This window comes from Lepidochelys kempii, chromosome 4 (assembly GCF_965140285.1).
Source record: "Lepidochelys kempii isolate rLepKem1 chromosome 4, rLepKem1.hap1, whole genome shotgun sequence".
Classification (NCBI taxonomy): domain Eukaryota; kingdom Metazoa; phylum Chordata; order Testudines; family Cheloniidae; genus Lepidochelys; species Lepidochelys kempii.
In genome coordinates, this window is record NC_136383.1 from 18,356,159 (window position 1) to 18,372,594 (window position 16,436).

At 39.9% G+C, this 16,436-nt stretch overlaps 1 protein-coding gene across 23 annotated transcripts in view; it reads right to left on the reverse strand.

Annotated features, from left to right (window-relative positions):
- Positions 1-16,436, reverse strand: part of MAPK10 (mitogen-activated protein kinase 10) — a 266,180-nt gene that overhangs the window by 30,186 nt on the left and 219,558 nt on the right. For 19 of the 23 annotated variants that reach the window (XR_012158459.2, XR_012158458.2, XR_012158454.2 and 16 more), the window contains 2 exons: positions 15,161-15,285; positions 1,239-1,271 (listed from right to left, as the gene is read on the reverse strand). Coding sequence is in view for 18 of the 23 variants with exons in the window: in XM_073340583.2 (XP_073196684.1) it covers positions 1,239-1,271; positions 15,161-15,285 (158 nt within the window). In the remaining 5 variants the exon portion in view is untranslated. The remainder of the gene's footprint in view (positions 1-1,238; positions 1,272-15,160; positions 15,286-16,436) is intronic. The other 4 variants (XM_073340581.2, XM_073340589.2, XM_073340580.2 and 1 more) reach the window with 1 other exon arrangement.

Genomic DNA, 16,436 nt, shown 5'->3' on the forward strand with positions numbered 1-16,436 from the left:
AACATTTACTCTATAATCTGCATAGTGTCTGCAGCGTACAGGTGAATTCAACTGGGCGACATAGGGGTGCAGGGCTCTGCCCAGGGGAGATCCATTTGCAGGATCTACCCCTAAGAATGAAAACTATGGGCCAGATTGTAGAGTGGCCACCTGTAGAGTAACACATTTACTCCAAAAATGGCCTCCTTCATTTCAGTGGGACTGCAAGGGGGAGATTTGCAGAAGGCATACAGGGAGTTAGGACACCCAGTTAAGTCAATGCTTAGCATGATGATCAGGGATCTGTTCATGTGATTCACACTAATGCTAATGAGAATCATATAGCTTAATAATAATAATACTTAAGAATAATGATAATCACGCTGAATATTAGTTACCCCGGGCTGCCAAGTTTACGCTGAGCTAAATTTTATTGCTGAGTTCTAAAAATAGAGGTTAATAATGTCTGTGTTGACACAGCACTGCAACAGATAGAGCAGCTGTAGTATCTGGGACCCTAGCACGGTGTGAAATGGGTGCCTGAGTGTGAACCTTTGTGCCTTTCATAATCTGCCCCTAAGGTACTATTCAGTGTCAGGAAGGGCTTATTTAGACACAATATTTATAGCAATTTAACTATATTCGTTTAGAAACCAATCCAGTTAAATTGGGGCAACTCTTCAGTGTGTGCAGTTATACATATATAAAGGTCCTTATAAATAAACCATTGTGATATAACTACCTTTATGCCAGCATCCCTGTGTCCACATTAGGGGGTTACACCACTTCCACTGTATCAGTTTCTAAACAGGTATAGTTAAATTGGTACAAACACTGAGTGCAGACCAGCCCTAAGGGTGGCAGCATCTAGCTTTATTTAGGATAACCATTTTATCCCCCAAATGGGTTGATTTTTAAGATGTAAAAGTGGCAACAACAACGAAGAATGGAATCTATTTTGGGTAGTGCAGGTTTTTGGTTTTGTTGGTTGACATGTTGGCACATGTATACAACGAATAGTAGTTTGGTTTGGTTGGTTGACTTTTAGTTTTTGGTTTTACATTTTATTAAAAATTATGCATTTTAAAATAGTTTAACGGTGTATTCAATTTTCCTTGCATTTAATAACAATTTCTACAAAAGAGAGTAAAAAACCTAGCCATTTATTTTCTCACATCATTTAAGCAACTTTTTTTCTATACATGATGTACCTAATTGATGAGATACACAAACAGGAGACAACTGTATCCAATAAATACCTTTTTTAAGTCTGGTGAGCAGAAAACACTCCACTATGGAAAAAAATGAAAGGAAAGTTAATAAACACCAAGTTTAAGCAGGTACCCAGATGCTAGTGAACTCTCCCTTCCCTACCACATCCATCTGAATGTAGTCATAGTTACCGCTGGTAAGGGTACGGGAAAAAGAATGAGACTGACAGCCCTTTCCTCCTACTTAGCCAAATTCTGCCCTCAATGGGATGACGCCCATGTCTCTAGAGAGTTAATACCCAGCACAGTAAAGATCTTGGGATTGACTGGAACAAGCCCATGCACTGTAGTTGTTCACAGGATCAGGCAATCTGGCTTGGAAGCTATAGAGCTCTGTGCTGGGCAACTATAAAGTTATCGTTATGTGAATACTGGAGGCAGGGGAGGCTCAAAATATTAATGGTGTGAGGTTAAACAATCTGTTTAATGGTTTGGCTTCTCATAAAGGGGTGCAAAATAAAAAAAACTTTTCATTTTGCAACATTTCAAGTTGTGATTTTTTTAAAAAGTCTTAAAATGTATCACTAGTGAAAGGTGCTAGAGTGAGACCCCTGGAGAACTGAATTTCCTTCTTTAGCCACAGAACAAACGTGCAGGGGCAATGGCAATGCATGTTTTCCTGACGCTACCCCGCCAGTGTTCCTGGATTGGGATGAACCCTCCCTGTAGGTGACAGGGCAGAGGAGTACAATATCCCTCAGAAATCTACCAGCAATTTGTTTGGCTAAAAAGGCTTTTTGTAATTATTATAAAAGGGAGAGAACAGAGGGAGGGAAAACAGGAACATTTCTTTGGCAGAACGTAACTCAGATGCTGATGAACAGGAGACCTAACTCTAACCTCCCCTGTTCAAAACAACTTCTAAAGCCAAGGATACATAAAATCCCACTAGACATCAGGCAGACTAAACCAAAAGCTGCATTATAGGACACCAGCAGAAGTGTTTTGAAAGTCAAAGCTAGTGTGCAGAGTCACTCAGATGGCAAATGAAACCAGCAGCTCTGAAGAACACAGAAATATACCTTCTTCATGAATAATTTAAACACACCAGGTTAAAACACACTCAGGCAGACAGCATCTGATAAAAACTAGGGAACACACAGAAAACGGAACACCAGATTTGGGGCTTTATCATGGAAAATATAAATACAGGATGACAAACCTATAGCGTACAAAAGATATCTGTACAGACGAAAACAATGTTTTGAGTGAAGTTTTGGCCAAAGAGAGAATGGGCCAGTGGAGAAGTAATATGCAACTTGGGAGTTATCATGATAAGGTACAATAAACAGAATATCCTAGATGTGGATGAAACAGAGGCGAGAATAATATTTTCACCTGGTAGGAAAAATATAGCAGTCTGAGAAAGAAATATATACTGTTTATTCACAGTGGTTATAGTCCAAATGTTGAAGAAAAATTAACTACCATAATATTAAAGGTTTCAGAGTAACAGCCGTGTTAGTCTGTATTCGCAAAAAGGAGTACTTGTGGCACTTGTGACAGCTGTAGCTCACGAAAGCTCATGCTCAAATAAATTGTTTAGTCTCTAAGGTGCCACAAGTCCTCCTTTTCTTTTTGCATAATATTAAAGTAATATAATGATATATGCTTATAATTAGAAGTTAAACTGACACTTATTCCACTGAACACATGGGAAAGATGATCTTGGGGCTACAGCAGAGAAATGGAAGTTAAGTGATTTGGATTCTAATTCTGGGTCTGCAATGGATTTTCTGTAACCTTAGGAACTCGCTTTACCTCTTTGAGCTTTGGTTTCCCCACCCATGAAATAGGTGCAATGCTATCTACCTCACAGGGATGCCATGAGATTTATTTATGCCTATCACTGCTTTTTGGAGGAGTGGGTTATATATGTGCAGAGTATTATTGTGGGGCCTGATCAGGCAGACCTTACACCCGCTCGTATCCCAACTTCAGTAGGAATTTAGCACACAAGGAAGATAGAACTGTTTACATGGGCAGTGAAACTCCCATTTCAATCCCAAATAATCTATTGAGTCAGATGAAGGCTCACAATGGTTCTGGTCCAGATTTTTACCAACACTCAGGCTCCTCATGAAGCATGATACATTAAGAACTGAGTAGTCAAACTAAAGTTCAGCTCATGTCTGTCATTACAAAGTAATCTTAGTTCCTATACTAATATAAGCTACCAATGGCTATTAGCCAGGATGGGCAGGGATGCAAAGCCATGCTCTGAAGTGTTCCTAGCCTCTGTTTGCTAGAAGATGGGAATGAGTGACAGGGGATGGATCACTTGATGATTATCTGTTCTGTTCATTCCCTCTGGGGCACCTGGCATTGGCAGGAAAACAGGATACTGGGCTAGATGGTCTGACCGAGTATGGCCGTTTTTATGTTCACACCACCTCATGTCACTAAAATAGAAGATCTAATCTCCATTTGCTGTAAAACATACATCAATATTACACCAACCTTACTGCTGGGGAAACTGCCCTAGTATCTATTTATCTATACTGCCACCTATTGAAGGCAGGTGGCAGTATACGGAGCAAACGATTAAGTGTTTGATGGGCAGGAATTGTCCACACTGTGAATATTACAGGAAAAATGCTCCCACCATTTACCTAGAGAACAGAAAAAAGTTGGTTGCTGAGACTGTAAATGGGGATTTAGGTGTTCAGTTAAAACACAGTTGAAATATTACCAGTGTCCGCATCAATGCATTTTACCTTTATGTTCAGGAGATGGGAAAGACCTATGTTGTTTTGATCCTATCACTGAAGCACAGACAAAACTTGATTCAGTCTAAGGGAATTTTGATTTTGAATGGGTTTGTGCCTGCATATTAAACCAATTTCTAAACCATTAGGGATTAGGGTGACACCTTCATGGGGGGAGGGCAGATTACCCCCACATCTGCCTATTGTGAGGGTTTCTTGCTCCTTCCTCTGGAGCTTTCAGTGCTGGACATTGTAAGAGACAGAATGTTGGACTAGGTGGAGCATGAGTCTAATCTAGTATGGTAATTCCTAAATTCCTGTTTTCTACACACATTCACATGCACATGTGCACACACACGCACACACAGATTATCTGGGGGAGGGGGAAATGCTTATTTTAATCAAAGATTGGTTGTGAATATAAATGACTCTAATAAAGGATAGGGTGATTCAAATCAGTTTCAGAATAGCTAGGAACACTTCGCTTTGGCTGATTCTATGACGCTACCCACAGAAGTACTGTAACCATTTTGACGGAGTCGGAACCAGGATCCAAAAGTGTTAATAAGTTAGAAATAAGTCTATCTGGAATAACTTTAGGAACCAAGATCCAGCCCACCCACACAGACATTCCACAAAATCTGTGGCTCAGAAACTGTGTTAAACCTGTTTCTAAACATCAGCAAAACAAGTTTGCTACAGAGCTATTGAAGGTTGAGAAGTCTGGTTGGCATTTTTGGTTGTCTTTCTGCACAGAGTTCCACGGGAGAGCCAAACTGCTGTGCGACCTTCACTGTAAGTGAACAGCACTTCTTACAAGTAATAATATCTATTTCCCTCTAGTTAGCAAGCGGTCATGGCTTTGCATTCAAGGAAGACTACAAGATGCTAAGCATATTAAGCCTGTCAGAAGGAGAAGGTAGTTGCATTTCTACGATCTCCCATTCCCATTATAGTCTTTGCCATTAGAATGAGATCAGAATTTTATTGGCCCCCATATATTGTGTAAAAGACCATAAACTTTTAATAGACTTACAAAAAGCGATGGTAGCAGGCTTAGTATTCTAGATATTTGACTAGACAGATCATGCATACCTCTTCCTTATACATTCATAATGCTGTAAATCTGGGAGAGACGCACAGGGTCATTATCTCTAGGTTAAACTTTGACAAAATCCTCTGCTTTTACTCCAGACATGAAGCTGTCTTACTCATTGTCTGGCCGTGAATAAGCTAAAGCAATTTCAGGGGGGTTCCTTCAATTTTCTCCAGGAGAGGCACCCCACTGGGGCATGTCACACTGGATTATAGCTGTCACAATGGGTTATGTCAAGTGACATACAGCACTTTTAAAAACAACTCTTCTCCTGATCAGGCAGACTATTAGAGTTACCTCAATCCTCACTTTAAACAAAGAAAGCTTATCAAGAGCTACAAACAGAAATCAATTCACTGACCTGAGCTAACATGACACATGCCAAGATCATAAATGCTAGTAGGGAAATTTAAAAACTCCACCATCAATGCACTTGAGAAGTTCTGGAAAGACAGCATTTTCTAAGAATTTCAGTTGGCTTCAAGTTCTGCCTATTTGCTATAGGGTTTTTTTTGGGGGGGGGGGGAAGGGGGAGGGTTCTGAGGGAGGCTGTGAAGAGCTCTGAAGAGCCGTGCTGTTGCAGTTCTTCACTCTTCCCTACGTACAGCACTGGAGAGCAGACAGTGGATTGACAAAAGGAGAGAGATTAGCTCCTGACAAGAAAGGGTTTGCTCATGGGAATAAAATGAATACCTAAAGGTTTTACAGATGCTGGTATTCTGCAAAGTATTCCTATTTCAGGCTGTGCAGGGTCAATATTGAATTTTAAAATATTATTATAGCCTTGACATTTTTTAAACAGTTGTTGAACACTTCTGCAGTCGGAGATTCAGGCTTTCCCTGAGACAGATATGGACCAGATCCTGCTACTTTTATGCTGAGAAGTACCTCACTCCACAAGAAATCCTGCTGTGAATATGGGTAGCAGAATCAGGCCCTCGGTGAATCTCTCTGCAGCATTCTCAGTCCTCCTCAATAATGATTCAGTGAAAGCTATTCTTATATCTTGTATAACCTATCACTCACTGTATCCTCTGTTGCCAGGTTCCCTCAGGCCCACACACTGCCTGCCTAGCCTGAGAGAGGGCTACATTATACCATTCAGGCACATTATACCACACTGTAGGACAGGTCAAGCTGCAAAGTCTTACAAGAAAGTCCAGGAAGGACTGTGACACAGAAATCCCTCCCAGAACTCACCATCCCAAAGTGGGAGTGTGACCTTTGCACCATTCCTGAGGATGGGGCAGAATGCTTTCCCCTGTACAGCTGGCCATCATTCCCTTTCTTTGCAGCAGGTAGCCCACGTCCAAGGGGGAGGTAAAAAAGAGCTGCTGCTGTACTACCGAAAACATCAGATACACAACTGTATGGGACAGTAATTTGGGATCACTTTCCCCTCATATATCACATAAGAACACAGCATAACTTGCCCTAACCCAAATTACTGGCTGGGTTTGAGCCCAGCAGGTCTAACTATTTAACTCTGCTGTCTAAGATGATGGACAACTGTTCCACGAACACATACACACACAGAGCTGGGTACAAGTATAGCAATGCTAACTATTGACTCTACACCAAATCCTGACATCTTTACTCCTTTCATGGCCATCTCCATTAACAGGGTCCTATTGCTAATTTGTCCCTCTGTGCCCAACAGCTACTGCAATTTATTTAATTTTGCTTGTCTCCATTTCACATCTTTGTCACTTAATAGCTGAGTGGTGGAGAAGAAAAGGAGAATGGGCCATTTGTATTGTTCAGCTGAGGTTAGCCGCTCACAAAGCGCCAAAGCCAAAATTCCGTATTCAGGAATAGATTGTGGGGTCCTGAGTGGGACCACAAGATGCTGTGGGAGAGGATGATGGAAGGACCTTCCTCCAACCTGGCACCCCAGAAAAGGGGCCAGCTGCAGTTTCCATCAGGGCCAGTTGACCATTTTACTACACTAGTAATAATCTAACAGGGGGCAGGATTACCCTGAGTAACACACACCTGCTACGATCCCCTTTGTGTCTCCCTCCATGCTTTTGTCCCACTCTAGTGACTGGTTCACTGAAAAGAATAAGAGTCTACTAACTAGAGCCACCAGTTCATGAAGAAAAACGGATGTCCAGCAAGTGTTCGTGCCAGACAAGGAGGAAGAAGGGAGGATGCATAGTAATAGGCACAGATATTACTTGGTGTGGCTCTGATGGGAGAAAACTGAATGAAAAGTATGCTAGACAGCTAATAAATCTGATTTACAGCTTTGTCAGGAAGGAACCCAGCTATTATTTAAAATCTGGGAGCCATATACATAGTCAAATTCAATGTTCTTTCCTGTGGAAAAGAAGACAGGAAAAGATTTAAAGTGCCCTAGTATGTGTTAAGCTTCCTTATAGTGCTCCCGATCCTCTACCTGATAAATAAATTCTGACACCTTATTGTTCACCTTGAATAAGGTATTATTTAATCCGATTAGGGGTACCTGAATCTGGCCCTTTGACTATAAACATGCCAGCCTTTTCTGCAGGCCCAGAAAGCCAGGCTTTTTTCTTAAATTCTTGTTCATAAACATTTAGTCTCCTAGGAAACAAGGACCTAACCATGCGAGAGATCTGAATTTTGAACCAGGCAACAATCACACAGACTGAATTTTGATGAACAAATGCTCTAAGAACAGTTGTACAAAAAATCCACAGGCCCCAATACCTGTAAAATTCATTAATCAAACAATTGAAAATACTAAGCAAAACTCATAACACTCATGATTATTTCATGGGCAATTCACAAACAGGGGAAAAAAGGCCAAATCCATTAAATTGCTCTCAGTGAACAGTTCAGTTTGTTCTAGTCATATTCAACAGGCAAATGCCCTACTGTGGCTATACTTCAACATAAGCTCATAATGGACTAAGTACAATCACAAAATTATTGCTTCAGGAATATCCTAAACCCTTAATTTCTTTACAAGTCAAATCATTAAAAAAAAATCAATGCTAAATCTAAACACAAAGACAGTAGAATAGAATGAAAAAATAAGAGTGTTTTGGAATAGTTTTGAAAGGTAAATGGCAGTGCAGCAGAATTTTGAAAAAGCAAAAATCTATGAATTAGTATATTAGATAATTAAAGGAGCAAAGAGTTAGAATAGTCAAATTTCCAAATCATTAAAGTACCTCAGGGATTACACCTGAAGGATATTCAGTATAAGAGTTTGACAAATGCTGCAAAATATATTCATTTGAAGAAAACTGGGACTTCATTTCTCTGTATTCTCAGCCTCCTTAAATCACTTTCCAGAAGCATTTATGGAAGTGAATTTTTGTTTGCAAGTCTGTTTACAGAAAGAGAAAGCATCATGCCTACCAATGCAAGCAATCTCTTTTGCAGGACTGGGAATCTTTCAGCCAAGGAACAGAAACAATACCATATGATCACACAACAAAAACAGGGACTTAAGTATAACACACTCGCAAATAGTTCACAAGCAATCCTCAGGCTGATATACGTTTGCACAAATCATTTGTCAAATAATTCCAACAATGAACACAAATTCTAAACCTGCTCATGAATAATTCACAAAGAAACATGGAGTCTAAATTTCTTGAATAAAATGTTCTAGACAGTAATATGTTTCATTTGCTTTCTTCCCTTCTTTGATAGAAACAGACTCTCAGCACAGTTAAGATATGCAGTGACAAAAATCAAGACCTTGGTGAAGCTTGTTCCTTAAATGCAAAAGGGGAGAATTTAAATCCATTCAGTGTAAAGGTGAATGATAGGCTTTCATTGACACAGAACCTCTCACATAAGGCATGTTTATCACAAGCTTTACAAACTGTGCCAATAGTAGAAAAGGGAAAAGACTTATAGCTTCTGTATCTGGATTTCAACACACACATTTCTACTGTTTTGGATCTAAGTTTTTGTTACTGTTCATTCTAGACAGGGATCAGCTGCAAAATTTAGATACAGATGAGGATCTGGATTCCAGCCTCACCCTCCGAAGTTCAGGAGGTTTAGAGCCAGAGTGTTGTTTTGGACCCATTGCTGTTGAAAAAGAATCCCTACTGAAATGCACCAGTTGTCTGACACACACCAGTTGTTCCATAGCACACAGTAACAGTAACACTATAGTTTAGGAAGAAAGTGAAGACTGCTTTGTCCAATTAAAATTGGAGGGGGGATTTTAGGTACACAGACTGGAATTATCAACTTCCTATTTGTTCAGGGCACTGGAATTTATATCTCTATTCTTGCAAAAACTGGCCAAGGAAGTTTAATGACCAGAAGTAGTCAGCACCACTTCTACAGCTTTGGTTCAGTGTAGACTGACTCCGGGGCAAGAGTGTCTAATGAATCACCATGGCACTTCCTAGCAAATGTATATTTTCTTTGGAGGTCTGTCATACTAGTATTAGCTAGACCCAAGACCACTGGGCTTACAAGATCTAACAAGGTAACAATTTCCATATCCACTTCATCATGTATATTCAAATGCGATGTTGAAAAATGTTTAGTCATTCACATCCCAAACCTCCACCAGAAACTAAAATACAGGGCAATCAGGTCAGAGAGGGACAAAGTGTATAATGTCACTGCTTTAACCCTGGTACATTATCTTGTATCACAATGGTGAAAAATTACAAGAGGCAGCATTACAACGGAGCAATACAGTTAGCACAACAAAGACCCTTCAGGGAGGCCATAGAACGTGTCAAAGTAGAAACTAACTTGCACAAAATAGTAATTTATAGCACACTCAGTCTCTGCACTATGTTACAACTGCAGAAGATTCTCCAACAAGACAGTTAACATATTCCAAGAGATTTGCATAATCAACATCTAAGGCTGTTGACAGGTTACCAATGACTATCAAAGATTCTGCTATAGCTTCAGCCAAGAGGAAATAAGTCTTTGCAGACTTTAAGCAGGAAAAAAAAAGTGTATTGCCAAAGTTATCATGTGCTGGTATCTTCCTTGTAAATGAACCAAAAGCCATTCTGACACCAGCTTTTTAGCCAAGAGCAGAAAGTTAGAAATTGGATTGATGTTCAGGCAAAAGTGAAACTTTTTTTTTATTTAAGCAACAATTAATGTCTTAAAACAATGCCAAACTACTGGAAGTCGAAGTCAAAGTCAAACTGAGGGTTGATCTACTGGATTCAATACACTCTTCTGAAAGGCATATAGGAAAATGATAGAAAGAACAGATTACTAAAGTGCATGCTGCTGTACAACCCCTCCTCATGCAGACATCCCCTCCCCAGTGTAGATGCAATTCAGTCAGCGACTGCACTTTCTAACGGATGAAGCAAGCAAAATCCAACTGAGATAAATTCTCTCTGGAAAGTAATTACTCAATGACTCACAATTAGCCACTGAAGGTGTGTCAGCAGGAACAGATGGAAATTTAAGGTTTAATAAACGGTCAATAGTAAAATCAAGAGTCATTGGTTTAATTTTCCTCCTGGAAATGAGATCTGTAAATTAAGGCACCCTAGAAGTAGTCAGGCCCTTTCTATACTTAGACACACATGACCTGTACAAAATACAATAAATATTCATTCAATCCATTTTCCGCTATTTATGCTAACGTAATCTTCCTTCCTTTCATATCCGCTATGAACTGAATGAGGTCTCTGAATGATGGAAAAATGGTATCAAATCAGCTCACTAATCATTCACTGCCCAGGTGCTGAGACACAATTCTATAGTGTGCTGCACATGTTGGAAGAACAAGACATAGCATGTCTTAAAGAAGAAATCCTTGTGGCAGGACAGATGGAGATAACAGCTGAGGAAATTGATGTTCAGCAGGTTTGTTAACTACAAGTCAGCTGGGCAAAGAGCTAGAAGTGTGAACAGAAAAGAGACATTCTAAAAAGATGCAATTCAGACACAGACAACAAATTAGAACAAATAACTGGGTCAAAAAAACTGATTGCTTTAAATTTGAACTATCACTAGCCAATGCATTGCTCCTTCTCCACGTAATCCCTCTGTCACGTGAAGTGCTGCAAAGACGCAACACTATGTTCACTTTGGGTCAGATTCTTCCAGACTTACTCACATTGAACAGCACCTTATTCCACTAAAATCAATGGGGGAATTTCTGGAACATGGAATTACTCAGCACAAGTCAGGGTGGCAGAATCTGACCTTTCAATAATAATAGTGTGGGCCTGATTCTCCATTTCCTTGCACCTTATGTAGACATGTACACATTTGCTGAGTGCAAAATGGGCCTGAAATGCTTCCACCAGTGGAAGAGAGCAGAGAAACTGATCTGGTAGAATTTCATACCCACTTTGTTTGCAGTGTTGTTGTAGCCATGTTGGTCCCAGGATATGAGAGAGACAAGGTGGGCCAGGTAATATCTTTTACTGGATCAACTTCTGTTGGTGAAAGAGACAAGCTTTCAAGCTCCACAGAGCTCTTCTTCTTCCACTTTGCACAGGTATAACTGGTGACACAAGGTGAAGGGCAGTAGAGAATCAGGTGCCCACAGATACCTACTGTAACAATACAGTACAACTTTAAATGTGAGACAGTTCCCCTATGCTGTAAACTGCATGGGGCCTCCATTCAAAGGATATCCCCTTTGAAAAGCTTTCTTATTTTAATTAATAATTTTGGACATGAGAAGGATAAAAAGTGATCCGTTGCTTGCTAAATTCACCAGAATCTCTTCTTTTTCTTCAATAGGCACCGGATCAGACCCTTAATGGTTGCCAAATGGTTGCCACTGTGTCCTTGTTGGACATGATGAAAATCAACCAGAAAAGCTTGTTCCATCCATAAGTGCTATGACATTATTGTTCTGACTTTGCATACTGGATTTCAGGGCACTTTCCTCTCTCCCCTGTCCTAGGCTCAGCTCTGTACAGGCTATAAAAAGATAAAGCTTTCCTTGTGGATGTAGATTTTAGTGCAAACTTTCCTAAAGTACAGAGACGGTTTGGATCCAGTATTCCAGTTGTTAACCACCTCTAGTACATGTATTAATCACAAAGATCTGGGAAGACAGTACAAATCTCTTGCTTAGTAAACAATAGTGGGGCTTTTTATACTTTCATATACTTCACAGCTACATGTCACAGCATAAAATGATTCCGTGTTCGCTGATTTCATCCAAAAGCAGAAGCAAAAGTAGCAACGCCGTGAAAAAAGCCACTCTTGTAGCATTCCTAGCTCAATCAAAACCAGAAAATACTGGAAATCTTCAAAGTCAGCATTGCCCTCTGAAATTTTCAACCTTATTTCCTGAGCAAAAAAGGTTTACACAAGCCCCTAAGCATTCCAGGTGCTTATCCAGAATTATCTTCCAAGCCTTTAGAGAATCATGAAGCACAACAATTTCCTTATCCATATTTCTGACCGACAAAGCACAACCAAAGCCGAGGACATAAAAAGTTCCCTTGTGCATTTAAACATTTCTAATTATAATTCAATTCATTGTTATATAACATCGTTCCGAAGCAATTTCTCAAAAGATAAAGTAAGTGGATTAAGTTTTACAATACTGGATACAGTGACTCTCATACAGGCAATAAGTCAAAATGAGAAATAAAATGGACCAGAGCAACAAAAGCCAAAACTGTAATTTACATCTTTATCTTTACAAGTCTTTCTTCTAAAAAAAAAAAATCCCACTTATGGTAATGGTGTGGACAACTAGTGTGAAAATGTCTCTGATGGCTACTGGCATTTCTATCAGTACATCAGGAAATTAGATGAGAAGGATTAGATGACACAGTGGTAAGAAGATCTGGCAGTCATTGCCATTTTGTCACATTACTGATCCCACCACTGCTGCGGCTGGTGGAGCAGGCCTGGAGTCAGCAATGATGGGAGATTGTTCAGAAAGAAGGGTAGAATTGTCACAGTGAGGTGTAAAGGAGGCATATGAGAATGAAACAGAATAAGATGAGCAGGGTTTAGCACAAAACATAGGCTAAGGTGAAGTTCAGGAGAGATAGGAAGAGATGTGGCAACTTGGAAGTTTATGAAAAGGACCTCTATCTCTTCTACAGTTAGAGGAAGCAGTACACCATCCATCAGTGACCTTGAATTGTACAGGGTTGGACAGAGAGGAATGCCCAGACTGAAAGAATGGCGTGAACGAGCAAGGAGAGCGTAGATATGAAGACAGAGAACAAGAGAGTGCAATCAAGTCTATGGGAGTTCCAAAAAGCACTGAAGCCATTCTGAATTAAATTCAGAAATGGGGATGTAATTCAATAAAGATGACCAAGGAAGGGAATGATACCTAGAACAGGCATCTGGAATTGAAATATGCGCATGTTTGTAAATTTGGCAGCATGTCAAATATTTTAATTTTCAGATTAAAATACTATTAAAAAGTAAGCAAAAAAGTCAATAGAAATTAAAGGATATATTCAACTAATTTGTTTAGGGTATAAGGAATAGATGGTGCAAAAGCAAATGTAACTGAAATACAGAGTGTATATATATTTTTTTTCAAAGTACACTAATTTCAGCATGTACAGTAAGATGTTTCATTTGGAACACTTCTGTAATAATGCCTTTAGACTTGGCTTTTCAAGGTGCTAAGTTCCCTTAACTTCCTTAGATACTACATAGATAGTGGTCATTACCTTGTAGGATTGGGCCCTACATTTATCATGTCATCACAGATTTTTTTCATATGAAGATAACTAGTGACATAGCTAAATAATGTCCTGTCATGAGAAATGCTCAGAAGCACCATGTGTTATTATAGCCACACAGTACTATTTCCAATGGAAATAATGTTGCTAAGATGATAATTAAAAACTCACATCTTGATTTTGCACGTAATAGTATGTCCAGACAAATTACTTGGGGGAGAATGTGTTCTTCAGTTGGGCTGGCAGGGGGAATGGTGCATCTGGGACATTGCAATAAATGGAAGAGGACTCAAAGGTCAAGAAGTGGGGAAACCAGCATTACCAAAGAGTAGATAAACATTCTCCAGGACTAGATTTCAGAGTAGCAGCCATGTTAGTCTGTATTCGCAAAAAGAAAAGGAGTACTTGTGGCACCTTAGAGACTAACAAATTTATTTGAGCATAAGCTTTCGTGAGCTACAGCTCACTTCATTGGATGCATAAAAGTGGAAAATGCAGTGAGGATGTTTTTATACACACAGACATTGTAAGGAGAGTGATCACGTTAGATAAGCTATTACCAGCAGGAGAGTGGGGTGGGGGAAGAAAACATTTTGAATTGATAAACACCCATTTTTTCATGGTCTGTGTGTATAAAAACATCCTCACTGTATTTTCCACTTTTATGCATCCGATCAAGTGAGCTGTAGCTCACGAAAGCTTATGCTCAAATAAATTGGTTAGGTCTCTAAGGTGCCACAAGTACTCCTTTTCTTTCTCCAGGACTAGTTTACTGTTGCTTCCCTTTCCTCTAAACTGTTAAAAAGAAGGTTTCCAGGAAGAATGAGAATGAGGAAGGGAAGGAGGTATTCCCTAGGGGAAAGAAACAAGATAAATGTAGCGTTCAGGCTATATGCTAGAATTATGATCACTTTCTCATTCATTGAGAGCAGGAGACTTCAGAAGCAGGATTTTGAGTTCACTAATATGGTGGCTGCGGAAAGTGGCGTCCAGCACATCCCTCAGCCCACACCGCTTCCCGCAGCCCCCATTGGCCGGAACGGTGAACTGCGGCCAGTGGGAGCTGCGATCGGCCGAACCTGCGGACGCTGCAGGTAAACAAAACAGTCCCGGCCCACCAGAGGATTTCCCTGATTGGCCGCGTGCCAAAGGTTGCTGATCCCTGCACTAGGTAATAGTGAACTCTGGCCCCAAATCAAGAAAGCACTTAAATAACCATTTAACTTAAAACATCCTTCAAATCCCACTGACTTCAATGGGACCCAAGCAAGGGTTTAAGAACTTTCCTAGTTGGGAGCTTAGTTTTGCTTCCTGTTTAGTGCTGCCTGTCTCCACCATATGGTATATGTTTACTAGTAAGGTATAATGTAAACTTGAAAAGTCTTGCTTGTTTTTTTCAGGGCATGATTGGTAGGGCTGAAAAAAATATTATGGCTGCATTTTACAGTACTGAGGTGAAAGTAAATTAAATGTCCATGCTTCACTTACCGCCTCCACTTCTGCAGGGTCATACCACACATTAATGTATGGATGCTGTAAGGCTTCATCCACTGATATCCGCTTGGCTGGGTCAATCACCAACATCTTTGACAAAAGGTCCCTGGCTTGGCTGGCTAGAGCAATGAAATCAGAGGAACACAGTGTCAGTACAAAATTACTACATGCAGGTATTGGTTAACTGTTGTAAAAAAATAAGTAGGGCAATTTGTTCCCTCCAGTTATTCTTCATTTGGATGAAATTCTGCCACTCCTCAATACAGCAAGAGATCCAAATATACGCAGAAGATGAATAAAGAGCCAGCACAAGACTTGCACGTTACATAAGTCTCATGTATGCCCTCAAAATTGGTCCAAAAATGCTGATTCATCAAAACAATTTTTTTGTGGGACAGGGTTGGTTTTGATCAAATTTCAACTCAGAATAATTTTGGAGAAAAAGCTTTGAAATTGGCAAAATATTTTGTTTCTGCATGGGCACAAAACATTTTGGTTTTCCAGTTCAAAAGGACTTTTCATTTCAAAATTAAAGCTAATTATATTTTTAAAATATTTTAAAATAAAGTGGGTTGAAAGTGAAATGAAACTGACCCAAACTGATTTAATTTCCAGATTTTTGGTTTGAGATTGATTTTTCTTCCTGATAAGGGATGGGAAACTTTTTCAAGTCCTCAAAACTTTTTGCCGGATAGCTCTAGTCCCAGCTCTATCCCTTTTACTCTGCCCTGGGCTGGCAGCAGGAAGAAGGGTGTTATGGGAGTTCCTACACCAGCTATACATCATCAGCGGTTCCCACTTGCATTGAGGCTTTTCTCCTGGGACCAGATACACTAAATCTGCAGCCAGAAACTGCGAGCTGTGCAGTGCAAATCAGCCATATTGATGACCCTGAGGACCTGGTGTGTGGACCATGGTTTGGGTTTGCAAGATCCCCTTCACTGGGGTTTTTATTCTGGAAAACCAAACCCAAGAACAGGAGTAGCTCTGGAATCCATTTATTCAAACAACAACAAAGTTCTGGGAGTTTGGATAAAAATGTTAGTTTTCTCCCATATCTCTTGAGGAGAGTAATATTGAAATTCTGCCCCTACCAACAAGTATCTTTTCAAGTGAAGAAACATTTTATGGGTCACAGAAAGTAGAATCTCCCAGGGTAGCAATATATGGCGTTCTGATTGCTTGGACATTCACCACCATAGAGATGCTAGATAACATTGTTGATGAAGGCTCTGTCCAAATCCCGATACTCACTCAACTAGTGCTGAAA